General features: G+C 47.3%; 12 protein-coding genes; 5 read left to right on the forward strand and 7 right to left on the reverse strand.

Moving 5' to 3' along the window:
* Positions 1-81: 81 nt before the first annotated feature.
* FFUJ_11917 (uncharacterized protein) lies at positions 82-2,139 on the reverse strand (the record flags this gene model as incomplete). XM_023570870.1 has 2 exons in its annotated part: positions 82-2,009; positions 2,121-2,139. 2 exons carry the CDS (start codon positions 2,137-2,139, stop codon positions 82-84), a joined length of 1,947 nt encoding a protein of 648 aa, XP_023437918.1.
* Positions 2,140-2,895: 756 nt separating this feature from the next.
* Positions 2,896-4,327, reverse strand: FFUJ_11918 (related to choline monooxygenase; the record flags this gene model as incomplete). XM_023570871.1 has 5 exons in its annotated part: positions 2,896-2,942; positions 3,022-3,132; positions 3,210-3,551; positions 3,610-4,081; positions 4,139-4,327. The coding sequence occupies 5 exons, from the start codon at positions 4,325-4,327 to the stop codon at positions 2,896-2,898; spliced, it is 1,161 nt and encodes a 386-aa protein (XP_023437919.1).
* A 507-nt stretch (positions 4,328-4,834) lies between these two features.
* FFUJ_11919 (uncharacterized protein) lies at positions 4,835-5,939 on the forward strand (the record flags this gene model as incomplete). XM_023570872.1 has 4 exons in its annotated part: positions 4,835-4,933; positions 4,978-5,115; positions 5,163-5,766; positions 5,821-5,939. The coding sequence occupies 4 exons, from the start codon at positions 4,835-4,837 to the stop codon at positions 5,937-5,939; spliced, it is 960 nt and encodes a 319-aa protein (XP_023437920.1).
* A 270-nt stretch (positions 5,940-6,209) lies between these two features.
* Positions 6,210-7,470, reverse strand: FFUJ_11920 (related to integral membrane protein; the record flags this gene model as incomplete). XM_023570873.1 has 5 exons in its annotated part: positions 6,210-6,639; positions 6,689-7,145; positions 7,192-7,228; positions 7,279-7,298; positions 7,344-7,470. The coding sequence occupies 5 exons, from the start codon at positions 7,468-7,470 to the stop codon at positions 6,210-6,212; spliced, it is 1,071 nt and encodes a 356-aa protein (XP_023437921.1).
* A 1,406-nt stretch (positions 7,471-8,876) lies between these two features.
* Positions 8,877-10,496, forward strand: FFUJ_11921 (related to pisatin demethylase / cytochrome P450 monooxygenase; the record flags this gene model as incomplete). XM_023570875.1 has 3 exons in its annotated part: positions 8,877-9,087; positions 9,136-9,757; positions 9,809-10,496. The coding sequence occupies 3 exons, from the start codon at positions 8,877-8,879 to the stop codon at positions 10,494-10,496; spliced, it is 1,521 nt and encodes a 506-aa protein (XP_023437922.1).
* Positions 10,497-12,735: 2,239 nt separating this feature from the next.
* FFUJ_11922 (uncharacterized protein) lies at positions 12,736-12,977 on the forward strand (the record flags this gene model as incomplete). XM_023570876.1 has 2 exons in its annotated part: positions 12,736-12,858; positions 12,909-12,977. 2 exons carry the CDS (start codon positions 12,736-12,738, stop codon positions 12,975-12,977), a joined length of 192 nt encoding a protein of 63 aa, XP_023437923.1.
* Positions 12,978-13,652: 675 nt separating this feature from the next.
* On the reverse strand, positions 13,653-13,976 carry FFUJ_11923 (uncharacterized protein; the record flags this gene model as incomplete). Its single annotated transcript, XM_023570877.1, has 1 exon — positions 13,653-13,976. One exon carries the CDS (start codon positions 13,974-13,976, stop codon positions 13,653-13,655), a length of 324 nt encoding a protein of 107 aa, XP_023437924.1.
* Positions 13,977-15,461: 1,485 nt separating this feature from the next.
* FFUJ_11924 (uncharacterized protein) lies at positions 15,462-17,718 on the reverse strand (the record flags this gene model as incomplete). XM_023570878.1 has 5 exons in its annotated part: positions 15,462-15,500; positions 15,567-15,683; positions 15,733-16,179; positions 16,235-17,589; positions 17,643-17,718. 5 exons carry the CDS (start codon positions 17,716-17,718, stop codon positions 15,462-15,464), a joined length of 2,034 nt encoding a protein of 677 aa, XP_023437925.1.
* A 426-nt stretch (positions 17,719-18,144) lies between these two features.
* FFUJ_11925 (uncharacterized protein) lies at positions 18,145-19,430 on the forward strand (the record flags this gene model as incomplete). XM_023570879.1 has 4 exons in its annotated part: positions 18,145-18,198; positions 18,255-18,706; positions 18,913-19,102; positions 19,263-19,430. The coding sequence occupies 4 exons, from the start codon at positions 18,145-18,147 to the stop codon at positions 19,428-19,430; spliced, it is 864 nt and encodes a 287-aa protein (XP_023437926.1).
* A 609-nt stretch (positions 19,431-20,039) lies between these two features.
* FFUJ_11926 (uncharacterized protein) lies at positions 20,040-20,732 on the reverse strand (the record flags this gene model as incomplete). XM_023570880.1 has 2 exons in its annotated part: positions 20,040-20,292; positions 20,347-20,732. The coding sequence occupies 2 exons, from the start codon at positions 20,730-20,732 to the stop codon at positions 20,040-20,042; spliced, it is 639 nt and encodes a 212-aa protein (XP_023437927.1).
* A 1,586-nt stretch (positions 20,733-22,318) lies between these two features.
* FFUJ_11927 (related to trichothecene 3-O-acetyltransferase) lies at positions 22,319-23,803 on the reverse strand (the record flags this gene model as incomplete). The annotated part of the gene is made up of 1 exon (XM_023570881.1): positions 22,319-23,803. The coding sequence occupies one exon, from the start codon at positions 23,801-23,803 to the stop codon at positions 22,319-22,321; it is 1,485 nt and encodes a 494-aa protein (XP_023437928.1).
* Positions 23,804-25,183: 1,380 nt separating this feature from the next.
* FFUJ_11928 (related to integral membrane protein) lies at positions 25,184-26,530 on the forward strand (the record flags this gene model as incomplete). XM_023570882.1 has 4 exons in its annotated part: positions 25,184-25,387; positions 25,436-25,472; positions 25,523-26,033; positions 26,083-26,530. The coding sequence occupies 4 exons, from the start codon at positions 25,184-25,186 to the stop codon at positions 26,528-26,530; spliced, it is 1,200 nt and encodes a 399-aa protein (XP_023437929.1).
* Positions 26,531-26,707: the final 177 nt, after the last annotated feature.

Raw genomic sequence — 26,707 nt, forward strand, 5'->3', positions numbered from 1 at the left:
ATCCATTAACAAACCCAAATGGCCTCAATGGGAAGCATTCCATATACCTAGTGAAGTATACACATATAGTTGGACGTCTCATTATCCAAACAACGTTCGGAGGTCCTTCTTCTCCATAAGGCTGATCCAACAAACATCCATACTCCACCGGGGTGCTTCATCATAAGCAGCCCACAGTTCTTTCGTAAATCTTTCAGCGACTTCGATTGGAGCAGGGTGCAAGCATTCTTTAAAGACACTAAGACGCCGTAAGATAAAGGCTCGCCCTTTACTGACGTCAAGCGCCATCTGTGATACCGATAAAGGGTCCGCCTCCTCCTTGGAATGTTCAAGTGGGTCTTTGAGAAGGTCCAGATAGTCAAGAATGCTCTCCATTGGCCTTGGCTTGACCTGATTACCACCGCTGATGGAGTTTGACTCTGTGTCAAGTGGTAAGGTTGGTGTGTATCGAAGGCCTGTGGCAGCACAGATAAATAGAAGCGGCTGGATAGCGCAGCTGCCAGATTCGGACGGGATTTGTTCCAGAACTTCTATGAGCCGAAGTGACAAGGGTATGATGCGCTTGTGCCATAGCGCGGTTATTTCTTGTTCACCAGGGTCTCGCGGCACAAGTTGGGAATGGGGCACCAATAGCGAAGGGAACTGAATGTAAAGCTGGAGCAAGGAGGCGAGTTGGTAGCCTTCAGCAACATGTAGAAGTTGAGTTGCTGGTGTGCGCTGGTCGCCAGTATCGTTGAGTGATGGTCTAGGAGAAAGCTGCAGCTGTAGCAGCTCTACCTCCAACTCTTTTGCCTGCTCAATCTCTGGTGCCGTTGAAGGTGAGTGAAGGGTTCGGTCATTAGCACGATGGCGGTAGAGTCGACAAAGGCGAATCGACCGCGCGAGAAGGGTAGTGCTTAGTAGTGAGACACCAGTCCAGGGATGAGGCTCCGCTTCATATGGAGACTGGCTGTAGGTGTGTAAGGACCCAGACCTCTGGAAGGTGGAAGGGAGTGCGCTGACTTGGTGAGTATCCGTTCCTGGTTCTGGGTCATATATGAAGGATATCAACATATCCCAGTAGGTGAGACTCTTGTTAAAGAAATCCAGCTTGTCAGCATCAGCAGCAAACTGTTGTTGTGAGCTCCAGCGGAGTAGTGTCTTTGCTTCTTGAAGAAACGGCCAACCCACTCGCCGAGTATCCAACCAACAAATCGTCGTCCCAAGGCATATTAGTGCGAATATGATACCGGTAGGCATCTCGTCTAGGACATTCTTCTCGTTGAGCTCCTGTATCTCAGCTTGAACGCTCAGTGTTGCTGTTTTTAGCAGGTTCATGGCAGAGTGCCTCATTTGCGGTAGCCGCGCAGACAGGAAACTGGCTGACATGCTCTGAAGAGCGGCAAAGACTGGGGGAGAGCTTTGCCAAAGACCCTCTGCTGTCTTTCGATTCAGGTTGGACTTGGAGTCGAAACCGGACCATGCCGGGCATACTTCATCGAACCAACATTTTAGTAGCCGCATGGAAGAGTCTGAGTTAATACATGGTGGCTGGATTTGACCGGATATGCCAAGATCTAACCAGGAGTTCTGCTGGGGTGACATAGCGAAGCAGAAGTCCGGTAGCCAGTTGGAAGTCGAAAAGTCGAAGTTCGGTGTCTCGATGGCAATCGATTCAAGGCCACCACTGAATTCCTGATCGAACATGTTCGTAGAATCCAAGCCAATAAGGTCTGTTAAGCCCATCCATTCTGATTCTGGCCAAAGAGCTGTTTCGGGGACCGGTATTGGGTAAATCTCCTCAACAACTTCCTCACGGGTGGAGGCATCAGTCCCGTCCAGAATCCCATTAGACTTCGATCGGCTATCGTTTGGAGGTTCAGGCGACTTGTGATGCTGTTCCGATGTCTCACTCGCCGTTATTTCGTGTTTATACGACCATCTCAGAGTTCGCTGAGGGTAACCGTCGCATAGCAAGCCCTTCTTTGAGCAATTTGTGCACGTTGGCCTACTTTCGTCGCATTTGACCTCTTTGCGTCAGTATATCGTAGACCATTTGAGATTTCGAAGTCGTACATGTCGCTGTTTGCATGAGTGGCAACCACCTCGGGAACGGCGCCCGTACGATCTCGTGTGCCTACCGCCTCCACGTCGGGGCATGGTAGCGTCCAGGTATCGAACGTCTAGTATGCTTCCTCGTACTATTCCGTTCCCAAGCTTTGGGCAGACTTTGTCCGGCGGTCGACCGTCCGTATCAGGGAGGGGAAATTGATCAGCACACTTGATAAGCGCGGAAGCGCGGGGTTCAAAGGAGCTAGCGGGGCCGTAAACTGCTACGGTAGCCGGCATACGGAGCAAAATGCCGTGATTTCGGCCAATCCAATGAGTACGTACGTTTTACATCACCACTCGTCATCCGGTTTTGTATAATGATTTACTTCAACAATTCGGGCGCTGCCGATAGCTCTTGAAGGCCAACTGGCCGAATGAGATCATTCTTTAAACGCGATCTATATATCACGGTAAGGGGAAAGGAGTCGACTCGTCGGTAGAACCATGATAGAACTTCGGAGCCTGATTTCCTAGACAATCCAGCCCACTCCTAGATTTATGGATGCTTGTATCTGCTTCTTCTCGGTGCATAAGCTCCGTTTTCTAATATTTCAAAAGCAGAGATGTCAAATGCCACTGGAAATTAACAAGTCTATGGCTCACAGCACTATTGATTGGCCATAACAATTTAATATTCTGAACCGTAACTATGGATAATCGCTATCAGTTTGTGTATTTACTTCTTAATTTGACGCGTTGCCTTCTTTCCCTAACGAGCATGTGGCGGATTCCCACAAAGTTGCTCAGCCAGAAACACTAAAACGATGGAAAGCGTCCTTATCACAAGCTTCCGCTTCTTGACCATTACCAATCTAGCATTCCGGAGTTGCCGCAGTCCACGGCTTGGCAGACTACAGTAAAGATAAGCCAACGTGGCCTCAGAATATCGAGGAAACCTCAACATTGCGTGTTCACCAGGCTTTGACTTACTTCTTTCAGCTTTTGAGAGGGTGGCGTTGCCATTTTGCTGCTTTAGCGCCGCGGGCTTGATTTCAAAGCCTCGGACTGCTTCCCGTCGCCGATGCATTTCAGCCGCATCAGCTATCTTTGATTGGTAGCCTACCACTAGTCAGCTCTGTCAATATGAATTGTTCGACGCGGCGCAAACTTGCCGTTACCAAAACCTTTTTCTCCTTGAGTGGTTAGCTGCTTGTACTGATTCTCAAAGGCTAGTAGCTTTTGCTGTATCTCCTTTTGAAGTGAATCCTTGGTAGTCTCCTCGAGTTGGAAAGAGCCCTTGGGACTGTTGATGTAAATATCGCAGCGTAAATTGGTATGGTCAACGGCAACGGGAGAGTAGGTTAGTTGATACCAGAAGGGTTTACCAGATATTGCGTGTATTGTAGTCAAAGGGAAGAATATTTGGTTTTCAATCGAACTGTGTCTTACTGGTCGCAACGAGCGGTCATAATCTGAGATCGAGTACTTCGTTGGATTTGATGTATCGTATGGCTGGTTAACTGTCGTACATTAGCATCTGCAGGTAAACTATAACGACGGCTGAAGCAGGATACTTACGGATAAGCTTCCAATTGAACTTTCCACTGAGCTCAATACTGTCTAGCAGCTCTGTATCTGGTCCTATATCCCCAGGCAATCTCAGTTCTGCGCCCATTAAAGTAGCAGTAGCGGACACGTCTTCGTGACAGCTCACGTTGATATGAAGAAAGCCTTTGCTGTCCTGCTTCGTGTGGATTGGGAAGAGACTATTTAAAGTCTTATCAAAACCGGGTAGGTTGTCGAAATAGGGAGCTTTTATGAGCTTGCCCTCCGTGTTATAGCTCCATCCATGATATCGGCAGCCGAGAACGGTAGCGCTGCCAAACTGCTTCCGGGCGACCGGGAAGGCCCTGTGTCTACAGACATTGTGAAAGGACCGCACGAGCTGATCTTTACCCAAGATCATGAGAATGCGAAAGCCAGCAACATCATAGACCACATAGTCGCCGGGGGAGCGAAAGCGTCGGCGGTGGCTTATACATATCCATGTCTATTAATGAAATCAGACCACGGCGTCACAGATATAGTGGATTTAGTGGGCACTTACCTGGCTGAAGATTGCCCGTCGCTCAAGCTGGAATCGAACAGGATCTGACCACCATCCATCAGGCAGGTCAAAGGTTATATGTTCCGGCACTATCAGGCGGGTATGGCGTTGTTGCAGATATCGCCAGAAATGAAGAACTAGAGCAGTAACAAGCACGCTGGTGGTACATAAGAAAATCGAAGAATCCATTGAGAAGACACTGCAAGAACATAAATGCAATACATCAAGTGAAATACCTCAAATGAGAAAGGATATTCCTTACAGCAGGGCAAGAATATTTAGCACTCCAGTCGAAGGCGGCGTATGCGCAAAGTGTATCCCGAAGGCTGGCGTTCTCGTGTGCGGTTTCTCTATTGGGCAATGGAAATTACTACATCGAGGTGTGTATACGCATACATCGCTGACGTTTGAGCGAGTCAATCATGATAAAGGCGTGTTTTAAAGAGATACGCATGGTATTATCTAGCTGAAAATATGTAGATAAGGCATGCTGCGTGTAAAATTTCCTGATCCGGTATAGCGTAGGGTAGGCTTCTGGCAATGAACATCGACCTTGGATGAAGTTGGGAGATGCACATTCTCATACATGGGCATCTCAATGTGCCCTGTTCTTTCAAAATAAAATCCATTAAGATCGCATCAAGAGAGGATCGGAGAAGAAAACCACCACCGTAGTCGTCCCGTCGACAATTCACAATGACGGACTGGGATGTTACTCTTCCTGCTTCCTGGTACACTAGCTCGGGAATCTACAAGCTGGAGAGGCGGGCAATCTTTCTCAGGGCAAGTTCAAAAGTGATACAGGTTTTCTTATCGGGCCGTTACTGATTGTTATGCAGTCGTGGGTTCTTCTAGGAGCCGTAACGAAGTTTTCCAAAACTAATGTCAATTATGAGCACGAGCTGGCTCAGATCGAGTTCATCGTCCGTCGCGAGACTGAAGATTGGAGGAGCATTACAATATCCAAGAAAGACGATGTAAGGAAAGCTCGCTAAAGTCTCAAGAAATCTTTCTCACCATACAGGGTTCAATTATGCGATCGCACCTGACTCCAAATGGACTTCTTTTCTTGACACTGTCCGACGAGACCTGCTCCTTTGAAGACTTCTTCCCTGGCTTTGAGGAGTCGACAGCTCATGCCGACTTTACTGAACTTCCACTGAGACGTCCTCTAAGTTACACCTCTCATAATAATTGGAAGGCTGCGGTTGATGCCTATCAGGAGTGTCTCCATTGTGCCTACGCGCACCCCGAGTTTGCAAAGACATTCAAGCCCGCGGGCTACAAAGTCATCAACAAACACAACTACTCGCAGCATATGGCTACCGCCACTGGTGCTGACGATGGATTGTTCTTCTTCCTGTTCCCTAACTGCTCTTTGAGCTTGTACGCCGGGGGTTTGACCTGCTGGCGCATTAATCCATCTGAGAAACCCGAACAGGCTCGCATGGAGTTTGACTATTATCATAAGGCCCCTTCCGGAAGCGATGAGTTCGAAAAGTGGTATAGCTTCACGCGAAATGTTGCTGTTGAGGATATTGAGCTTTGTGAAAAGACTCAAGCCAATCTTAATATTGGTATTTATTCGGAGGGTCTGCTGAATCCCGAGAAAGAGAATGGAGTTATATGTAAGTCTGCCCGTTATCTGAATAGACCCAAGTCATACTGATCCACTCTGAAAGACTTCCATGGTCATATACTTGAGCTGTGTTCGTCTCAGTTGGAGAAAGAAGAGGCTACGCGACCCCTAGCCAGGCCGTTACAGGGAAACCCAATTCCTCTTCTCCAAACATCCGGCTAGTCCTTGACAGTAATTGCGATGTCATGTTGGTAGATTATTGCACTGTTATTTTATACGAAGTCGCGGAGCTAAAATGGCAATGTTGGTCAATTCATTTAATAGCGTATTTCCCCACCTGAGCGACAGATCTAGGCAAGATCCGTTGCTTCATTGGTAAGTGCAGCTCTGGATACGAGGTAGATGTTTGATGACAATGACTCGTATGTAAAAGTCAATGTATGTGTCGACTGTTATTGCTGTGCTATCTAAACCATATGAAAAGCAAAGGTACTATCTTTGACTCGCGGTACCATTCTCCAAGTTGTTCTCATACCGAAACGTGATATCCGTCTTCACTCCAATCCTCCCATTTGGCATAACCAATACCTCCTCACTACTATTATCATCCAACCCATTCTTAATATTCGTCTCAAACGTACTCTTCGGTACGCTAGTACCAGGGTTGCTACCACCATGAAGCTCAAGAGGCATCTGTTTGAAGCCTGAGAGCTTGCGACTGCTGGACATGCCGGAGCTGCCGAGGAGACGGGGCGCGTATTTCTTGGCGATGGCTTTGTAGGAGGGTATCGATGCGGCGAGGATACCGATGTTGGTCTCGATTACGGACCAGTACATCGCGTCGGAGATGACCCAGGTTGAATCAGAGGAGCTGAGCATTTTGGGGATGTAGGTTATTCGGATGATGGACGAGACGCAGGCGCTATTAATGTTAGCGACGTGACAGCAACCAAGCTGTGATAGAGACTTACAAGAGTCCGAGACCCAGGATGATGGCCAGGCTGATCTTCTGTCGTCGGGGAACACGAAGCCTCGCCACCAATGGAATCGGCAACGTATACGTCAAGATATCCGTGAAGATGTTGACAGCGGCGTTGGCCAAGTAGAAAGCATTGATGTCAACGCACTTCTTATCCTCTGGCAAGATCATGATATCGTACGCGGCGGGGACCGGACTGCACTGGAAGATGCAAGCAAGGACATTCGCACCAGCTTGGCATCCAACAACGCCCATCATGACAAACGCTGTCTTGCGTAACATCTTATCGCCGAGTCGGGTATAGAGTGCGAGTACTGAGATCTTGATGAAGCCGAGGCAGGCATTGTAGAAGATGGAGGACAGCCAGACGATTTGGAGGTATGCGATGAAGTTGTCGGTGCCGCGTTTGATCACGTCTTCGTAGTGGCTGCCGAGACCATGTTGGACGGCTAAGGAGGTCAGCGACGGTCAGTTATAGAGAGACAGTATACTTACAAGCTAGTGTGCAGCCGATAAAGCACCACGATAAGATCTAGACTCTGTCAATATCTGCATATGCAGTCGTCAAAAGATCATACTTACGGCTCCAACGCAAATCAAGTCTACAACAGTTAGCAAAGTCCCAATAAGTGGATCAAAGTACTCACAATCATCAGCCCCAAGCGACCGAACAATAAACGTCCTCGCCCACAATCTCAACACCACAGCACAAAAACTAATGACAGCAAAACAAATAGCAACGGAATTAACAGTTGAGCCCTGTGATTCAGTCATGATTGCAAAGACAAACGAAAAAGATAGTACGAGTCCGAAAAACTCAGCTGATGCAGAATCTTCAGCGGGTTAAATGGAAGAATCCATCGAATCTCAACTGAGACAAGCAGATGGCCTTTCATTACAGCTGATGGATCAACTCCTTTGTTATGCCAATCATTTACCATTCCGTAACGAAAGCACAGACGAAAGTCTCGCCTCACCAAGCGACCGAAGATCTTACTGCCTCCATGGCTAGCCCTAACGGCGCCAGGCGAGAGATGAGGAGTCTTTCAGGGGAAATTCATATATCAGATTTCATTATTCGTCTTGGGAACCAACAATGCCCCCATTGTAAGTGGAGATGTGTGTAATGATTGACGCTTGGGTAGAAGTGATTGGATGCTAGGATACTCGGATAAATGGCCCGTGGGTTCGTCTGTGCGAGGATCATTACGCCAATGGACCTCGGCTTCATTTCCGGACCGTTTTCCCCGCCCACTTGGTGCTGTTTCCTCCTTTAGACTTTTCTGCTACTGAGGTTAGAGACAACGGCCCGGTGGGAGCTAAGTGTTAGTCTACCGGTTCTCTCCAGCGTGTCTCACGCCAATTATCGCCTCCTTCTACTGACTTCCTTCTCTCGTATTTCATGCCGCGGATCATTTGGTAGAATCCACTTGGTCTATAGCCTGTTTTCTCAAGAGAATCTGTCATCTTTTCTCAACTGTGGATCCATCCAAGCAAGCAACCAACAACGTCCCCACAATGAGACAAACATCACATCATCCGAGAGTCTGCATGGAATTTCTCGTCAGGGGAAAAGAAGCAGAAGGATCAGGGAATTTCTCCTTTACCAGAATCTCGGGAACACCGTCGTGGTATTACCGTTGTATTACCCAATCTGTTCACATGCGAATCTTGAGTGACTCTTCAAGTGGAGAAGATTTAATATCTCAGCCGCGTATGGCGATCTTGGTAGCAGATCTTGGCGAATGTGGATTAGGACCAGGATCAGAAATTTTACCACGGCTCGGGAACGCGTATCCTGCCGAATGGTGAGCCTGGTTCAACAAGCATCGCTCAGAATTCTCAGGTAAGTCGTCTTTTGATAGGCAAGCGCGCATAAGCAATTATTGGATCTCCAGCGGGTTGCTCGTCCGAGATGTGAACCGTTACATTAAGGCATCCACTTCACTACATGTTGCATAGCAGAGAAAAGCAATCACGGGCCATTTGACATCCTTGGTTAATGATCGTCAAGTTGCGCAACTCGGTTATACAGGCTATGTAACAGCGTGGGGAACAGGCCTGGAACCTGAATGCACCAGCCGTCGTGCCGATCCCTCGTACATTATCGGGTTCGCTCCCCTTTCATTGCTTATTTTCGCGTTCCCAACAATTGGTTCATTCTGTTTCCTGCAGACACAATGGCCTTGCTTAGCTTTGCGAACGTCGCCCTGTTGGGGGCTGGGTATATTGCTTTTTGCACTTTGTGGCAGATTGTTCGCTACCGCTTTTTTCATCCGCTGAGGACATTCCCTGGGAACTTTTGGGGCACTGTTACGAGGCTTTGGATCACGTATCATAATGTCAAGGCTGACGAATGTGCTACGTTCCAAGAGCTTCACAAGAAGCATGGTAAGATTTTCAGGGTCAATGAGTGATGCAGGCGCTCACACTTTTCAGGACCTGTCATCAGGATCACGCCTACAATGTTGCTCGTCAGTGACGCGACGCAACTACCAAAGATTTACAACCGTCACGCCAACAAATCGAAGCACTACATCACTGGAAGCTTTGGCAAAGATGAATCTCTCTTCAATATGCAAGATTCCGTCATGCACGCTAAGTACAGGAAGATTGCAGCCCCTCTCTACAGCTTAACCAACATCAAGAAGATGGAGCCATTGATCGACTCCAACATTGAGAATTGGATGGCGCGTCTGCAGCGAGAATTCGCTTCTACCAACAAGCCCTTCGACTTTGCGCCTTGGGCTGTCTTCATGGCCTATGACATCATTTCAGAAGTTGGCTTTGGAGCTCCCTTCGGGTTTGTCAAAGAAGGCAAGGATGTTGAAGGTCTCATTCAGGGCTTTCACGATGGCCTTACGCCCTTTGGTATCATGGCGAGGCTGCATCCCTTCACCAACTGGGTCAAGAGTACTTTCCTGGGTAAATACATGGTTGCTAGTCCTGAGCAAGACTCTGGTATTGGAACATTGATGAGATTCCGCGATCGTTTGATTGATCAGCGTTTCAAGGATATTGAGAATGGTGCGACAGATGGACGTGTCGATTTGCTTCAAACGTAAGCTGGCTTGTTTCACATCTCACGCTAAATGCTGACATAGATCTACAGCTTCATCGAGGCTAAGGATGAGGATGGCAATCCTTTGGATATCAACTACATCAAGGCTGAGATTCTTCTCGTACTTCTCGCTGGCGCTGACACAACTGGAACAGCCTTCCAGGCCATGATGATCCACATCCTGACCAATCCAGCTGTGTACAAGAAGCTAATGACTGAGATCGACGATGCCACTGTCGCTGGTAAACTTTCCGAGATGCCCCAGTACGATGAAGTCGTCGAGAACTGCCCCTACTACATTGCCTGCGTCAAAGAAAGTATGCGTCTCAACCCTTCAGCACCAAACATCTTCCCCCGCATCGCTCCACCGGGCGGTCTTGAGATCTGCGGCCAATTCGTCCCGGAGGGTACAGAAGTTACTTGTAACCCTTGGCTCGTGCACCGCGACCCCAACATCTACGGTGATGATGCCGAAGTTTTCAAGCCTGAGCGTTGGTTGGACGAGGATAAGGCCAAGGTCTACAACAAGTATAGCATGGGCTTTGGCTATGGTGCTAGAGTCTGTTTGGGCCAAGATGTTGCGCGTATGGAGCTCTACAAGGGACCGTTGCAGTTCTTGAGGAGCTTCAAGGTTGACTGGGTTGATGAGAAGAACAGGGGAACGTATGTGGTTAAGGGTGGTGTGAGCTACTTTGAGAACATGAACATAACGATCCAGAGACGCGAAGTTGCAGCATAAATTACATAGCTACTGTGAATAAAATTCCACCATGCCTCCTACCGTCACCACCCAAGTGAGCTATTCAGTCCTTCCAACCCCGCCTTCTCAGAATCTTGTTGATGCTCTAGTACTGCCATCAGAGAGCTTTGAATATTCCATATCGAGTGCAAAAAGGGCAATAGAGATACCTTGTATAACTCCGAGCTTGTATAGTTAGAGTAGAATGTCCCACTTGGCCGTTAGTTCTGTTGCTTAGTGATAGTAGCGCCAATACTTGAAGTGACCGATGTCACAATGGCCAGGAACAATAGGTCATCCTCAATATCCCTCTTTTCTATAAATGCCAACACAAGGTAGCGGCCAAATCCCGCTTCTTTGACGTGAAAATACCTCTTCTCTTGTTGTTCCTCTTTACCAAAAATGGCTCTTAGGTTGAGGATGAGTTCATCGTAATCTTGGACCAAGTACGAGCGAATGTTGTGTCCGAAGTATTCCTTGCCGCTTTCCAGGAAGACGGACTCATTCACTAGGCTCATTGTAAAGTTGAGACGTGTGTTTGTCTTGTTGTCGGTATCGGAAGGTTATCGGTATTCTTATGCTGATAATGAGGGGCAAATAAATGAAAAGCTGGCGAATCAGAGATTTTATAGATTGGTGCCAGGTTGCAAATGAAGGTTTAGACTGATTGAGTACTGTCGCGGGTAGGATGCAATATGATCAGCGTTGGGAGCCAGGTTGAATCGTGTCGGGAGCACGAGCCTCTTATTTATTCAGCGTGGGAGAAAGTCACAAAGAGTACAACTTTTGTATATATTAGATTCTGTTATTCACTTGTAAAAGCTTATATTGCGGGAAAAAATCATCGCGTCCTTACTCATCACCTGTGTTTGCAGCCTAAAGCTTAAGCTTAACGGCGGCAGTCATCCCCATACTTATTCACTTTGGTCCTACAGCCGACTTCTGTCATGAAGACACAGCATGTCAACTTCTGTGGCCCTAGCATGTTGTCCAAGTCGTTTGCGAGATGTGCTATTGACGGTTGAGAACTGAAACTGTGAGCTTATATCAATACCCAGAACCGAGACTCCTCATTGCACAGCATTAGGTTGAGTTAATGGAGCCTACAGCTGATGCTCAGATTACGCGCCTGACACATTCTGCAATCACAGATTAATAAGAAATGTTATTCAGAGACCCTCCAGGTATAAGTATTAAGTGTGATGACCAAGCTTTACTTACAATGTTCTAATAGTATGGCAAGTATCATTGAGTATAGTAGTACTAATTCGAAGAGACCGGGACTCTGACTTAGTTGACTATTTCAAGATGCTTAGGATCCTACAATCCCTTAGCTAAGACAAGACTGAACTATTTTCTTGTGGCCAGTATGGGCATTATTTGCAGAAACGTTTTATTATCACGTCTGGGAAAGCTTACGAAGGTCACGGAAGTAGGATACACACACCTTTACTTGCATTAAATGCCTTAGAGTGAAGTATCTCACCGTTGATAAGCCTTCAAGCTCTCCGATTCGGCTCCTAGTCAACTCTACTACAGACCAGAGCCAATACCCGCGTCTTTCAATTCTACAGGCTCATTCAGAATGTCGTTTTCTCCCAAGAAAATATGTCATAGCGTTCAAGATCCACATGGCAGGTATAGTACTCACCAGAATTTCCATCCCCTTTAAAAATGATGTCTAATGCAGACTTGAGGGCAGTCTAGCTCTTGACATCTTTACCACGAAATGTGAATTTCAAGTAATCGTCGCCTTCCACGCCTGTAAATGTATCCCTCCCTACGAGAGGCATCTTGTGGCCCTTTGTGTTTTCGTGAGATTAAAAAATACCCCCGCTAATTTTGTGATATACAGGCAATCTTCGAAACTTATCGTTGGAGATTGGGGAGAATTTGCCAGAGATGTATGCAGTATTTATAGCCAGGATAAAGAAGAGTATTATGCAGCTATGACTGCCAGTTGAAGACTCTGGAAAACTCTGTCGCAGCATCTGTGACAAGACCTCTGCATTGAATAAGCGATCCAACTGATGAGTCGATGCGGTATTGTTATGCTTCAATCATGACTCACCTTAGCCGTCACCTCAATCATTCATCTCATTTCTTGAAATGTAAATGCCAAGCCTTGAGCTCATTAAACAGTTTGAACGATTTCACTTATATCTGTCAGTGTTCACACCAATATCACTCAAAGAAACCCTAGACGTCATGTTTGATGAAACCTTGTTCTCACCTCAGAATGACAGACGTAAATGAGCCCCTTCCCGAATGGAAGCACAATATCCTATCCAAGAAGTTCAAGGACTGGGACGCGCTCCGTACAGCCCTAAAAGAGATTTATGGCGGGAGATCACCAAAATCGGTGAGAATAACTGGGTTGCTACAGAAGTGGGAGCGAATACAGTCTTCAAGGTCTGGAAGGAAGAGCCCAAGAACTTGCTGGAGGAGGTCCAGAAGAAAGATATCATGGAGAAGTCATAGGTATCGGCTCTCACCACTTTCTTCCGATCACAGCATTTCACGGACTCCCCTGATGAGTGGCCCGGAGACAAAGGTCATATGATAGCAGAAGTGAGGTGACGCCGAGAGAGACATATTGCCTGTGAAAGCAGATAGAGTCTTGGCTATCATTCACATGGCTGAGTGGAACATTCATAGGCGTATGAAGATTGAGCACTCTCAATCAAGACTCTAGGGGGAACATGGCCATTCACATGAAGATAACTGATTCCCAATACCCCAAGATTCAGTCAAACTACAGCCAAGTCACCAAATCAGAAGCAAATGGGCTTGGTGAAAGTGAGTGGGCAGAAGAATATTCCACAGTATTGCTGCTAGTATTGCTCTTTCAAGACCAACCAACATGTGGTGCTTAGATAGAACATATGAACCTTCACATGACACAAAAGGAATTGATCGTTTAACGCAATAATAATACTTGGATGATACAGTAGTTCGGTCCAACACTTGGATCTGAATGAAAATCTGATGTCTTGGTAGACACATTGCCAGATCATTCATCTAAAGCAAGCAAGGGCATGATGTGCACTGTCAACTAACGTTAGGTGAGTATACTGAGGGCACAAACGTAAGGTTTTATTGTTCTGAATGCGGACGCATCATCCTATCCTGAAATGCTACACCCATGATGCACCTTTATCTTCTCTTTGCACCCTTCGCTGCTTTCGCTTCCGCTTTCTGTTCTTTCTGTGCGTCCTTGAGTGAACCCTGTCGAATACCAGAATCTTCCATTGCCTGAAGTTGTGGTAGCAGGTCCCTGTACTCCCACGACGAAATGAGATACACTACCATGTCCACCTCACAGCCATGGTAGTCGCGAGGTGTTCCATCCCCATCGAAAATGGCCTTCAATGCCTTCTCAAGTTTCCACTCATCCTTGACGAATGGTGAAGGAATCTTGTACTGACAGTAGTCCCGCACTGGAATGCCTTTAAATGTGTCCTTTGATACGTGGGGCATCTTGTAGTCTTTTGGTTTTGTAGTTGATTGTAGAAGGTGAAATTTGTTTGTTGATGGTGCGATTTGCGCGTGCAGGTGCTGGTGTCTTGTGTTCTTGGCTTATGGTTGGGCACATGAAGGCGGAACAGGTAGCACTTATAGATTGGAAAGGAACAGTACAAGATGCAGCTACCAGCTGATACAATCACTGAAAGGCGTTATCGAAACAACCGTGACAAGGTTCTTCACCTCTAACGAGGCGATTTGACTCATGGTGATGCGGTGTGAATTTGCGTCTACTCCCAGTTGCTTATCGCCATCTCGTATCACGGTTCAAATGTCACGATTGTCTCTGATACTGAGCGAAAGCCTCCTGGCGACTGAATCAGAGTACTGGATAGGTACATATGAAACACTGCCATGTTGCTTGACATCGTGGCTTCAATTTTTGTTCGGCTCTCAATCACCACTTGAGGACGGGACTTTGCTCAACCTTTCAGAGTCTTATGGAACTTGGGGTCTCTCAGCCAAATTCCAGATAGAACATGTGCACTCTCACGTAGGGCGTTGCGTCAGAATTTCAGAAGCTGTATCAGCTTAATCACAGAAGATTCCAACCACGGTCATCAAATCAGAGTCAAAAGACCACACAGTGATTGCGGGGGCAGAGGTACTCAGGTTCAGTTTGAAGGTATAATACAAGCTTCCTCCCCTGTTTACTCTGCATTCGCCATTAACACTCCAACGAACGACATCGAGAGTGGCCACAGCAAAGCAATTAACAAAGACCACAAGACAGTCGTTCCGCGCCGCCTCATCTCAGACACGGGTGATTTTTACTTGTGCCTAACAGAGATATATGGCTATTTGCCCAATGGCAGTTGGTCGTGGTCTCTGCAGCCTACGAAAGACAATCAGACCGCGTACGCCCCCGAAGCAGAGCCGGAGGACCTTGTGGCGGAGTTCCAAAAGAGTGGTTTCATTGAGAAGAAGGTAGTTGAGGGGACGGTTGCGGCTACCTAGCTGGAGTGGGAAAATGGGATACAAGGAGAATGATTCCAAGCGTTTACTTGTATGGCCTACGTGTATCTTGGGCTGACATCTTCTGTAGTACGCTAAGGCTGCTTGATATGACTTTCTTGCACGCTAGCATCAATCAGAAAGGAAACCTTCGAGAATAGCTCCCATGCGTAAAAGCCTTTCAGCTGCAAAATCGTATTTGACCCAACAACGAAGTCTAGTACATATTTCACACGATGACTGAGAGGCAAACAGAGACAAGGAAGGTCAGTTACATGAAGTTTGGGCAATGATAGCCATATCCTCTTTTGACAACAATGCGGTTGAGTGCCACCAAACCACCATTGAACAGATTCGTGGCCACAACACCAATGCGAACGCAATAAGCTCTCGCTTGATCCCTCTTGTAGCCTCATGGCTCGTCATGACGGCCTTATTGAACACCATTCTATTCGACACCTACCTAAGCTCTCGGCAGCTGTTATTTCATATCGATATGAGACCAAGATCCCAGAAAGGCCGACTCTGTCAGTTCTCGTCAGTATGGATCAAGAAACCAATTAAAAGATGTTATATAGAAAGGGTACGTACAAGTGTGGCGAACATGCCAATAATTTGAGATCCCTTTCCGTCAACTGTAGTCCAGCCTTTTTTTGTTCCATAAGGGTAGTCAGGTGTTTGGACAGTTCGATCGAGATTGGTTCGAAGCTAACGATATTAGCAGTGTTTTTCTCACAAGAATAGGTTGTGTGATTACCCTGAGCCCAACTACATGTGATCCACTCGTCTGTACGTCAATACTAGACAATCGCTCACCAGAAGCGCCATCAATGTGGAAGGACACTGTGCTATCATGAGAGTCGGGACTGAAGTTCCTACGACCGGGGTAGCTCTCGTCAAACGGGCCAACATAACCAAGTTGGCAGTTATGTGAACTATCTGTGTAGCGGAACTCTATTCCTGCCACATGGCAAATGTCGTAGACCCATACGACAACCTCCGATAGTTGAGGCAGATATCGACCATCTGATCCGCCGAAAAGAACGGTGGCTACTGGAAGATTGTATTTGGCTCGTGGCTCATCACCTCTGCTTCCGTTGAATAGTAGCCCTTCTCTGGGTACTTCGGGATACCACAGACAGTTGTTCAGCCATTTTTCTTGGTTGGGAAACTTATCGCGACTAAGTGAAACAAGCTTCAGAGCCTATCACTTGTCAGTTCGTGTCAGTCCTCTAAGCACTGGCACGGTACCAACTTACATCGAACTCAGCTTTGACTGCAGAAACTCCTTGGGATCCTTGCAATCGCCACCTTGGGAGACCAGCTGATTCGCCTACCCAGCTAGTGAGATTTCCATCACTACGAACAGCAGCAATCCCTTTGATGCCGCGTAAGTCCATGGCCAGTTCCCATCCTTGGATTGGCTTGTCAAGAGGAAGTAGTATATGGCACATGCTATCCTCGTGCTGATATCCTAAAGTATGAGATTTTCCATCGTTATCAACCACACGGAAGCCAGAGACAAACTTTCCGGCCGCTGTATCAATGAAAGATATGGACATTTGACGGAGTTTCACAGGCTCTGGAAAGTATAGGGCACGAGCCCTCAAAACTCGAGAGCCGTAGTGGAAACTTTGTCCTGGACTGGCAACAGCGCGTGAAGCTGTATGCCATGAAACCTCATGCCCATTCCTTTTCATGCTATCAGGAATAGCTTCAAACCACGTTCTTAACGGAGACCCATGACAAGAGACACAGTCCATTTGAATAAGGGTGGCTTGAAGACGCTTAGCAAGACCCCAAACCCGCTGGCGGTTGATCAGACTCGGGACCCCGGGTGCCCAGATCTTCAGCGAATGATACAAGGTCATCCATGACTCAGGAGGCGTGTCATGAACTTCAGGCAAGTAATCGAACTCGCGACCAGGTTGGAAGCGTGATGCCCAGAAGCTTTCGGGCAGCTCCAGTGTGGCAAAGACGGGAGATGCGAGCCGTAGAGAGTGGACGTCTGGTGTCGGTAGAAGTATAGCAATTGCTTGAAGAAGTTCCGGGACTAAGTTAGAGAAGGTGTCGCTTTTGAGACCTTGTACCGTTGGTTTTAAGCGACTCATGAAGACGTCGGTTTGTAGGCGTACAGCTCCCTTGATGGCTTTGTTAAGGCTGGGGACGTCATATGGATCCGACCGGAGAACTGTAGGTATAGATTCCCAGGAACGGAAACGAGTGGTTCGTACAGGCATGTCGCCTATTTGTTCAATTTTAGAAGCCCCCTCGTAATCATGGCCCCAATCAATCAGGGCATCCGCGTCAGTCGGAATAGAAAGGCAGGCCACAAAAAGGTTATCAAGATTAGGTGTGTAATTCTTGGTGAATATGGCCCAGCACGATTCATGGAAGCCATAGCCCCAGGCTTCATCGGCTGCCTCGGGATCCATGAAAATTGTTGGATCGCTCGGCGCCAAGCCAACGTCTATCGTAGCCCCCGGCCCAGAGCGGCTATCGTGACGAGTTTGGAAATCTGCTGGGACAACCACTGAAGGGATGTCATCGTATTCTCCCGATCTTCCAACTCCAGAGACGGCCGTGCGATCCCAGCTGTCGCCTTCGATCCAAACTAGACATGTCAGGAGAGACAGTTCGCGCTTCAATTACGATCAGGCTACTTACCTGCTCGGACATTCTCAATCCAGTCCTCATTAAGGCTCCTGGTGAAAGGTATTCCGCAGAGTGTGCAGTATTTCATGGTTGCGTAAATGGCTCAGATCAGTATCGTTAGGTTTTGTGACAGTTCAGAAGCCTCAAGCCAGGAACAACAAAGTGGGGGTACAGATTAGCTGGGCTGTGAGAGCAGAGCCACTTACCGCCTGCGTTTAGCGCCCGTTATCCGCCTAGCCGCCCATCTGAAACTTGGGGGTGTTAGTGATGTCCTGGTCTGGCACGCAAATGTGCCGATCTGTCCATTTCCCAATCGCGTACTTTAGATTTTGAGTTGCCTACCAGGTGGTACGATCATGTGAATCTTTGATATACATACCCGCCCATTACGATACTACACAGATCATATTCCTCTTTGCCTCATAACCAACACGTTGTGTGTAGGGATCTTTTAAACAATACGCACTTTATTATTATCTTTATTTAAAGTATTTCTTAAGTTTACATTGCTGCAATGCCTGGTCAATGCCCGCCCTGCCTTCCAGCGCGGGAGAATGTTAAGGATACGGTATGTGTCAACGATCATTTCGGCATCCAGAGCATGAATCATAACTATATTTATAGTGCATGGATCCGCAATATATCCCGGGCGGTGACTACACCATAGCGCAGATTAATGAAGGATCCCTCGAATTCCAAGTCTCTGAAGCATGGACACTCATCCTGAGAGATGCCTTCAGTATCTATGAAGGCTTCAGGGTCGACTATGAAGCCGACATCCACGGCCGAAGGATCGATATGGAGGTTTGCCACATGAATAACCATCGTATGCTCAACTTCCTTGGTCTTGTCCTCAAGCGGTACGCATACTTGAACTCGACCCACCCACTGGACGATGCCGAAACTGAGTTGAAAAGCACTTGGAATCTCTGGGCATCACACAGGAGGGTAGGCTTTGGGGAGCGCTATGTATTGGCAAGAGGGTTAAGTTTTACTAATACAACAAGGAAAGCGGCAATGCTAGACTCTTGGCGTTACATGATGGCATGTTGCAAATTGATCGACAGCCCCAGACGGTGAAACAGTGGCTGCAGTATATCAGGTCAAACGTCATGTGATTGCGTACCGGTATACGTCTTTAGGTCGTTATGGTGTATTGAATCATGGGTTTCTTATTTAGTCATTCTTTTTGTTTGTATATTTAGTTTTTACCTATAAGCTCTAAGCACTGATTTGGTTGTCACACGCATTCACTCAGTTGCTGATTTGATGGCTTGTCCAGATGGGAAGGTCATGCCCAATGCATGGGACCGCAAAACCTATGGGTGGCAAAGTGCGACAATTACTTTGAACGGCCCTCTGCAGAAGCAGGACTTGATCAATTTGCCTGCAAATTGGCTGGTTATCTCGGACTTGAGATCCCCTTTCATCGAAGAGTATCGCAAGCGTTGCGGGTCTCACCGGTAATACAAGTACGTGAAATCCAATGGCAACTCTGATGAAACAATACCCTCGCGTTACATGAAATATCAGTTTAGGCGTTGCACCAGTCATTGTAGTCTGTCTCTTCGTTCTTGACTTGCCATACGGCCTCAATTCGTGTTCCCCAATCATAGCTAACTTCTTTAGTAGAATCGAAAACTTTTCCAACATATAGGACGTGTGGTATACGTCACTAGAGCTTTCAAGGCACTGCCCATTCCCCCAAGCCTGGACTCGCCAGTTGACTCGGGACTCATCGAGATCATGGTAATCCCATTGGTGGAAGCCTTCATTGTCGGCAAAGAAAGTCCTACATGACCACTAGGCGTTGAACTTACAGCTTGTCATTCAGCAATATTCTCAAAGAGAAAAGGCACGAGATAATGGATAGATAGTTTCAAACTACCTAGGGTGATCAATTTGGATCAAATATTTCACATGTCTCACTACCCAAATTGATTCACTTTGTGGGAACAAGTGCGTAGCAGAAACAAATGAATTGTATTAATAACAAGCCAAAGCGTCCTTGAGGGTTTTCAATGAACACCTGACCAAACTCCAAAGTACCAACGCTGTCGTACGTCATGAAGTCGTCAGCGACACTTCAACTGCAAGAAGATAACAAGAGCGGGATATGTGCTGTCAACTCCCTTGAAGATATATATGCAGTGTGATCATGCATTCACAGAAAATGTGTATGAATTTATTTGTGTTTGAGATCAGCTCGAAACTTGGTTTTAAGCTCAGTAAAATGCGCCAATACAGGCTTAGAAGGCTTTTCAGAAGGCGCTGCTTGTTTCATGGCATACTGAGAGGATGTGCTGTAGAAGAGAAAAGTAACAATTTTAAATTTCCAGACTTAAACTCTGAAATTATTCTCAAGAAGCCCTGGAACAAGACGCAGCGCTGGTAACAGTATGTCCAGACTCAGTAGAAATACTGGCCGTAAACAGGAACATAGGCGTAAGTGACCGCTGGTACTAAGATAGGTATAGCATAAGCCACTGGCAGACTCTGTGGATAGTAGGCAGCCGCAATTACCTGCTGGTACCCCGCCATATGAGCAGCGATATACGGGTTGTCCTGCAGTGAAGAGACACCACCACTAGAACTTGGCGTTGACTGGCTGCTCGGCTCGCTCGAGGGGAGGGGCTTTGGTACAGCACCCTTTTGATACCCCTTTGGCCGGTACTTAGCCAGGCAAGCTGAGTTCTCTGTCCTTGCCGGATGGTACACCACGTCAAACTCCCCAGGCGCAGCAGAGTTGGTGATCATACGTACTGGGCCAGGTGACCCAGACACGTAATCCTTATTCAGACAGAAGGGGTACTCTTTCCAGGGACCCGACGACTGAAGAGAGAGGTCCTCTTTGTTGTAAAATTGTCGCGGGTATATAGACTGGCTTGACATAGGGCTAGCTGGAATATGCTTTGCCTGCTCCCTGACTTGGCTTGCTGGGATACGTCGGTACCATTTGTCCAAGGTCAAGTCAGAGAGTGAGTAGTAAGAGCAGTCTGACCCTGTCTCCCAGGTGTTTTGTGAAGATGGAGGGGATGGCAATCCTCCTTGGTTATTAAGCTGGTTCAATTGACTCAGCGCTGCAGAAGTAAGAGCAGACATTTTCAAATAGAGATATGTCGCTTAGAAAAATGTGAGAGCGAATGTGGGATGAAAGTCGGAGATAAAGAAAGTGTGGAGATATAATTTGAGGAACGACAAGAGTCAAAGTCTGTTTGCTGTTGCTGTGTCAAAATGTCGCGTAAATGTAGCCAAAGCTTGATGATGTAGAAATGAAGAGAAGTATGTGCGCTACGCTGATACGTGGGCTAAAGTCTGTCGACTTGCTGAACGAAGAGAGTGGACGTGTAAGTCGTTGACAAGAGAAACATGCGATAAAGAGATAAGATAGCGTTGTCACATAAAGTGTAAGCTGAGAGCAGAAGACAGAGACTTGAAAGCAGGCAACTGAAGAGTATGAAGAAGGGAAGTTCAGAATCTAAGATGAAGAGTACAAGGGGGAGTTTTATAGCCAGTATCTGTTAGAGTTTGAGAAGAAGGGAGAGTACCAAGCCCTATGCCCTACTGATTCGAGAAGATCATGGAGGACGAAGGAATCATCCATTGAGTCTCGTTCAAGGTATCTTCGCGAACATGGTGCGGCTGACATTGTGATATGGTTCAGTTAAGGTTGGTACTGGTCACCGTGAATGAGCTTTATCTTCCCATCACGAACGAGAAATGGGCATGTCAAAAGTCAAAATTACCGTTATTAAGTATCCTGGTTGTTTTGACGAGTCTCGCGTAGAGCCGCCTAAGCATTTCAGCAGGAATGACAAGTCGGGAACGAGTTAGAGGAAGATCCTGACAGTAGGACGAATGTTGGATCAGGTCTTTGGAGAAATGCATGAGCACTGTGCACCCTACCTTCAAGGAAATGCCCCTCTGTAAACTTTGCCGTTCGACAGCGTCAAAATTTCAAGGAATCACCTGGAGCCATGTATCGAAGCTAAGTGTGTAGTGTGAAAATTAGCATTGAAGTAAGACGCGCGATACAGCCCCCAAATTGGTAGCTTCGGTCACAAGATAATACGGAAAAGAGGGGAAAGATGCAATTGCAAGATGTATTCCGTGTGACATTATTTGACGCTTCATGTTCCTCCAGACACCCAAAACTGGCTTTCACGACTGGATGAGTATCTAAACTTTGTATTGAATAGCTTGAATTTTGTTTCAGTCACTTAAATGTCAACACTCGAACCCCTTCGCCTGCATAGTAAGAGATCCCCCTGTATAAGTTTTGGTATAGACCATGTTAGACCTATGAGACTCACGTGTCCAGCGGAAAGGATCAACTAGCCTTGATAAGGTAGGTAGCTAGGGTCTATGTTGACTTGTTCTCATATGGGTCAATCATGCTTTGCTAAAGCGTGGCTCATGGTCGGTCGCACGAAACTTTATGATATCGCCTCAGGGTTATTATGACTGGCTTATAAGGTCGATCAGCAGGCAGAAAAGCTTATTCCTGGTTCACAAATTGATGCTTAACAACAAAGTTGATAAAAGTATACTAGCGTGTAATTGTTAAATAGTGTCCCATCTTTCATATTAATTGGTGTATCGTACCTAATGAACGACAGACTTTGAATGCCCAATATGCAATGATCTTGCATCACCAACCTTTGGTCCCCTCACGCCTTCTCTGGCCCCTAAGCATATTGCCTCCAAAGAGGGTTCTCTAATAAACTCTCCATCGCGCTGTTCTCCGTACCAACGAATAACTCAACACCAGGACCCGCCTCGGGCCTATCAGGCAGCATAATATGCATCGAGTGAGTCACTCCCACTGAGGGCGGTCGAATAGCCTTGATCCGACCCCCCAGGGCAGGACCCCATTGGATATCATAGAAAGGAAACTCTCTCCAGGACGAGAACAGGGCATGGTTACCTGGCATGTCAAGGAAGATGGCGGGTATCAATCGTGACACGTTACCCAGATTGTCCACGAGGGAGCTGACGGTGGCGAGATACGTCTCCTTGGACTTGTTCACGGCGCCTCGGACAACAAGAGCTATGTCTGCTAGGCTGACGTCGTCATGCTCTAGAATCTTCTCGATGTCCATGACGGCTGGTGCGAAGCCAAGAATGTTGCCGAGAGTATGTTTATGAATAGGCTTGCCAGCACGACGACGAGCATCCAGAGCCAGGCCAACCATGGATGGACCAGTGGGCTTATCCTCACCCTCCTTCTTCCCATGCTGGGCTGTCATGGTGCATCGCCAGACTAGAGCAGTCAAAGCATCGGTAGTCGAGATGTAAGAAGAAATGTCGTCGGGTTTGAAAAGCTTAGCATTGCGAGGCGCAGCAGCTTCTTTGAGTTCGTGGATCTTCTCAGGGGAGAAGTAAAAGATGTGGCCGTGGTGAATTGGTGAAGCTAGCTTCGGTGGGGGACCCTCGGGTGTGAAGGGTACTTCGATGTACTCGGGATGATCCTCGGGCTTGCCGACGATGTTATCGGGTGGCTTCATCAGCTTTGCTCTATCGTCACAGGGGATTTCGGCTGGGTTGGAGATAGCTAGGCCTTGAGCTTTGCGGACTTCCTCGGCGAAGATCTCGGTGAACTTGTACGCTGTTGTTCCATCGATGTAAGCGTGTAGGAAGAGGACATTGAGGAGTAAGCCGCCCTTGATGAAATTGAGTTGCACCATAGTAGTGTTCAACCGGTCCCCAGCTTGTGGCCATTCCCCACCAAGACCTCGTTGACAAACAACATCAGGATCCAGAACAGAAGTAGGATAACCTCGACGCTTCAGCTCCTCAAAGCTAGGGAAGTCTTCCTTTCGAAGGTCCTTGACAAGAAAATCATGTTTAATCTCATCACCGTAATGACGAAGCTGCAAAAGCCCAGTCTCGAGGTACTCAGCGGTAGGAACGGCTTCACACCCCGCAATAGGCGTGCGCTCTTTGAACGCCGAGTAAGCCTTCTTAAGAATAGAAGTTATCTCATCAGAATTGTAGCTCTCATCAAGCTCAAAGTGCAAAAGACTTCGGATCCATCCCATGGGCCCAATCTTCTCAGTGGGAAGTAAAGGGGGAGCGAGATCAGGAAGTGGTATGACCTCTTGGGTAGCGACGGTTTTGGAGTGGAGAGCGGGTTGGTCTACGACCAGAATCTCTGTTTTGGTGGGAGCCATGATGAAGGATGAGAAATGTGGGCATGGTTTGGTTTTTCGTTTGTTTTAGGGGAAGGGGGCCTGGCTTCTAATACTTGGACAAACGAACGGGTTTATCAAGAGGCGAAGGTCGCCACGCGGAGAGATGGACTGTTTGGGTCTTGGGGATTCGTGTTATCCATGTGAGTTTCAGGACGTGCTGCCGAGGTGGTTACATTGTTGGTTCCGAGTATGAGGATCGACGGTGTTGGTTGAGGAGGTTAGACGCGACCAAGCTTTCTTGGGCAGCTCGCTTGTGACTGCAGCGTTACGATAGAGGTTTACATCCATTGACTGACCAACCTTTCGGGTCAGGGGTGAGAACAACCTAACAAAGCTGAATGTCTAAATAGCCAATAAGATGCAGTATTTCTATCCTATCTGAGGAACCCGAAGATACGTTATATCGAGGAATTGCGTGTTCTTGACCCTTAAAGCGACAGCCATAATCATGTTTCAATGCCAACAGACCTAGACAAAGAAGCATCAGGAGTGGAATCCGGTCTAGTGGGCCAGGTATCGAACTCCAAAAACGAATCCTCGGACCAAATCCGACATGCCGGAGCCGCTAGTCCCAGGGTCGCTTCGACTCCTTTACCCCTTCGAGAAGCTAAAGCCGTGATAGCCTCTAAATACAGATAACGCGCACCAAACGAACCCTTCAATGAAACATTACAAGCATTTCCGTGGATCCCAGCGGGTCTTATAAACGGCGGAACATGGACCATAGCCTGAAACGTGCTCTCCTTCGGCTATAAATCCCCGTAATATCCGACCGGAAGTACGTCGCGGCGACAGGGATTTACTTCCGGGTGGCGCCATTTCAGAGCCGCAAGTTTCGTCTTGGCAGTTCATCTCCCGCTCTGATAAGACTCAGACCTCAATATGGGAATCACAACTCCTAACACCAAGAGTTTTTGGGACCGGAAAGCAATACAGACTGGTTTAAGAGGAATGGGTTGTTTTAAAGCATGGTTTAAGTAATTTAGATAGTAATCGTCTGAATGCCAGAGGCCCCTCAAAGGATTTCTGATGCTCCATAGCAGCCAACAAAAGGTAGCATTGAAGTGGACTCTAGCCCCGTCAAGCTTGCACCGAGTTTTCACAAATGGCCTGTTTGGCTTCATTCCGCGTAAGTAAACGAAGAAAAGAACGAGCCCGTAACGGCTAGAGATTTGCAGTGAAAGCATTGCCACTGACAAAAGAAACGACGCTGAGCTCCTTCTTGTCCCTGTATCTCACCATGGTGATTACTTCGCTAGGCTTATTCAAAGCCATTTAACTAATCAACAGCCCATGGTACAACTTGAACTGCCATTTCTGTGTATGTTTACTGCATGCAGCTAGTCTGATAACGCAGATATGGCAGTTGACCCCAACATCGTAGCCATCTTTGGTCCACCGCCGCAAGGGCTGGACCTTGAGAGGAATGTCATCACCACCTACAATGTTGTCGTTTGTGTTGTTCTCGGTATCGCTGTCACAGTTGTCGCGTTGCGGTTTTACGTGAGGAACATGAAGTCGGCGAACATCGAGATGGATGATTGGGCTGTGTTGGTCAGCCTGGTAAGTGCGTTCACTAAAATTGTCGGGTTCTGTGCTCACGCGATGCAGTTTTGTGCTTCAGCTACTGTCGCTATGACAATATTGGGTAAGCTGGTTCTGCCAATGCCATCCAGTCCTTATGTTAATAGATAATAGCGGGAGAGCATGGCTCTGGAGCTCATGTTTGGTCAATCAAGCTCACCACTCTCGTCGACGTCTTCAAGGTGCACCCACTACCAAAGCTCTGCCAATTCGACGCTTACCAAACTCAGATTGTCTACGCCGAACCCTTCGTATACGCCCTCGCCGTCACATCCGTCAAAATCAGCATCCTCCTCCTGTATCGCCGCCTCTTCCCCCTCGGCATCGACAAAAACCGACTGTACACAATAATGTTCTGGATAGCGACCTTTTTAACGACCGTCTACCCATTTATCCTCTGGATCACCATGCCTTTCGCCTGTAAACCCGTCAGTCATTTCTGGAATCAGTATCTTGGCGCTAAGGGCAAATGTATCGAGGTCAAATTGTTCTTCCTTGTTCTTGGAATCATGAACATGATGAACGATATCATCATTCTGACGGTTCCGATACCGAGAATTTGGACACTTCATATGAACAATAAGACCAAGATTTCTATCATTTGCATCATGCTTCTTGGCAGCTTGTAGGTGATGTTACAATACGGTAATGAGTTTCCAGCTGACGTTCTACAGTGTCTGTGTCGCCAGTATCGCGCGAATCTACTACCTCTGGGGCTTCTTCCAAAACCTCGACGCGACATGGTGGATGGGCCCATCATTCGCGTGGTCCAGCCTCGAGCCCTCCGTTGCAGTAATATCAGCTTGTCTCCCCACACTAGCACCATTATTTCGCATCAAGCGCATTAATTCTACTTCACGTGGTACACCATCAGGACCAACTGATCTATCCAAATCTGGTTCAAAACACTTCCAACTCTTCAGTGTGAACAGGACGAAAGGAGGTGCTTTCGGTAGTGATGATGATGAGGTCGAATTGACATACGATGTTGGGAGAGGAGGAACCGGTGATGGGTCAATTTGGAAGAATCAGGGGGGCTCGGCTGCTGAACAAGGGATTGTTGTCCAGACGCAGGTTTCGGTGACGCATCAAGACAGGAAAGGCCGTACTAGCACTGATTAGACATCTATTTCTCTCTAAAAGTGGGTCAGAAGGTGTAAATAACGCTTGTCAGCACTCTCAATAACACCACTGTATCCTCTATCTCTGTTCTCTCAGATAGTGCTTGGTTTTCTATGACTCGCACAACAAAATAGTGGTCCCGACAGTGAGTCAGGGGACCAAGCCATTTCATTGCCA

This window comes from Fusarium fujikuroi, chromosome FFUJ_chr11 (genome assembly GCF_900079805.1).
Source record: "Fusarium fujikuroi IMI 58289 draft genome, chromosome FFUJ_chr11".
Classification (NCBI taxonomy): domain Eukaryota; kingdom Fungi; phylum Ascomycota; class Sordariomycetes; order Hypocreales; family Nectriaceae; genus Fusarium; species Fusarium fujikuroi.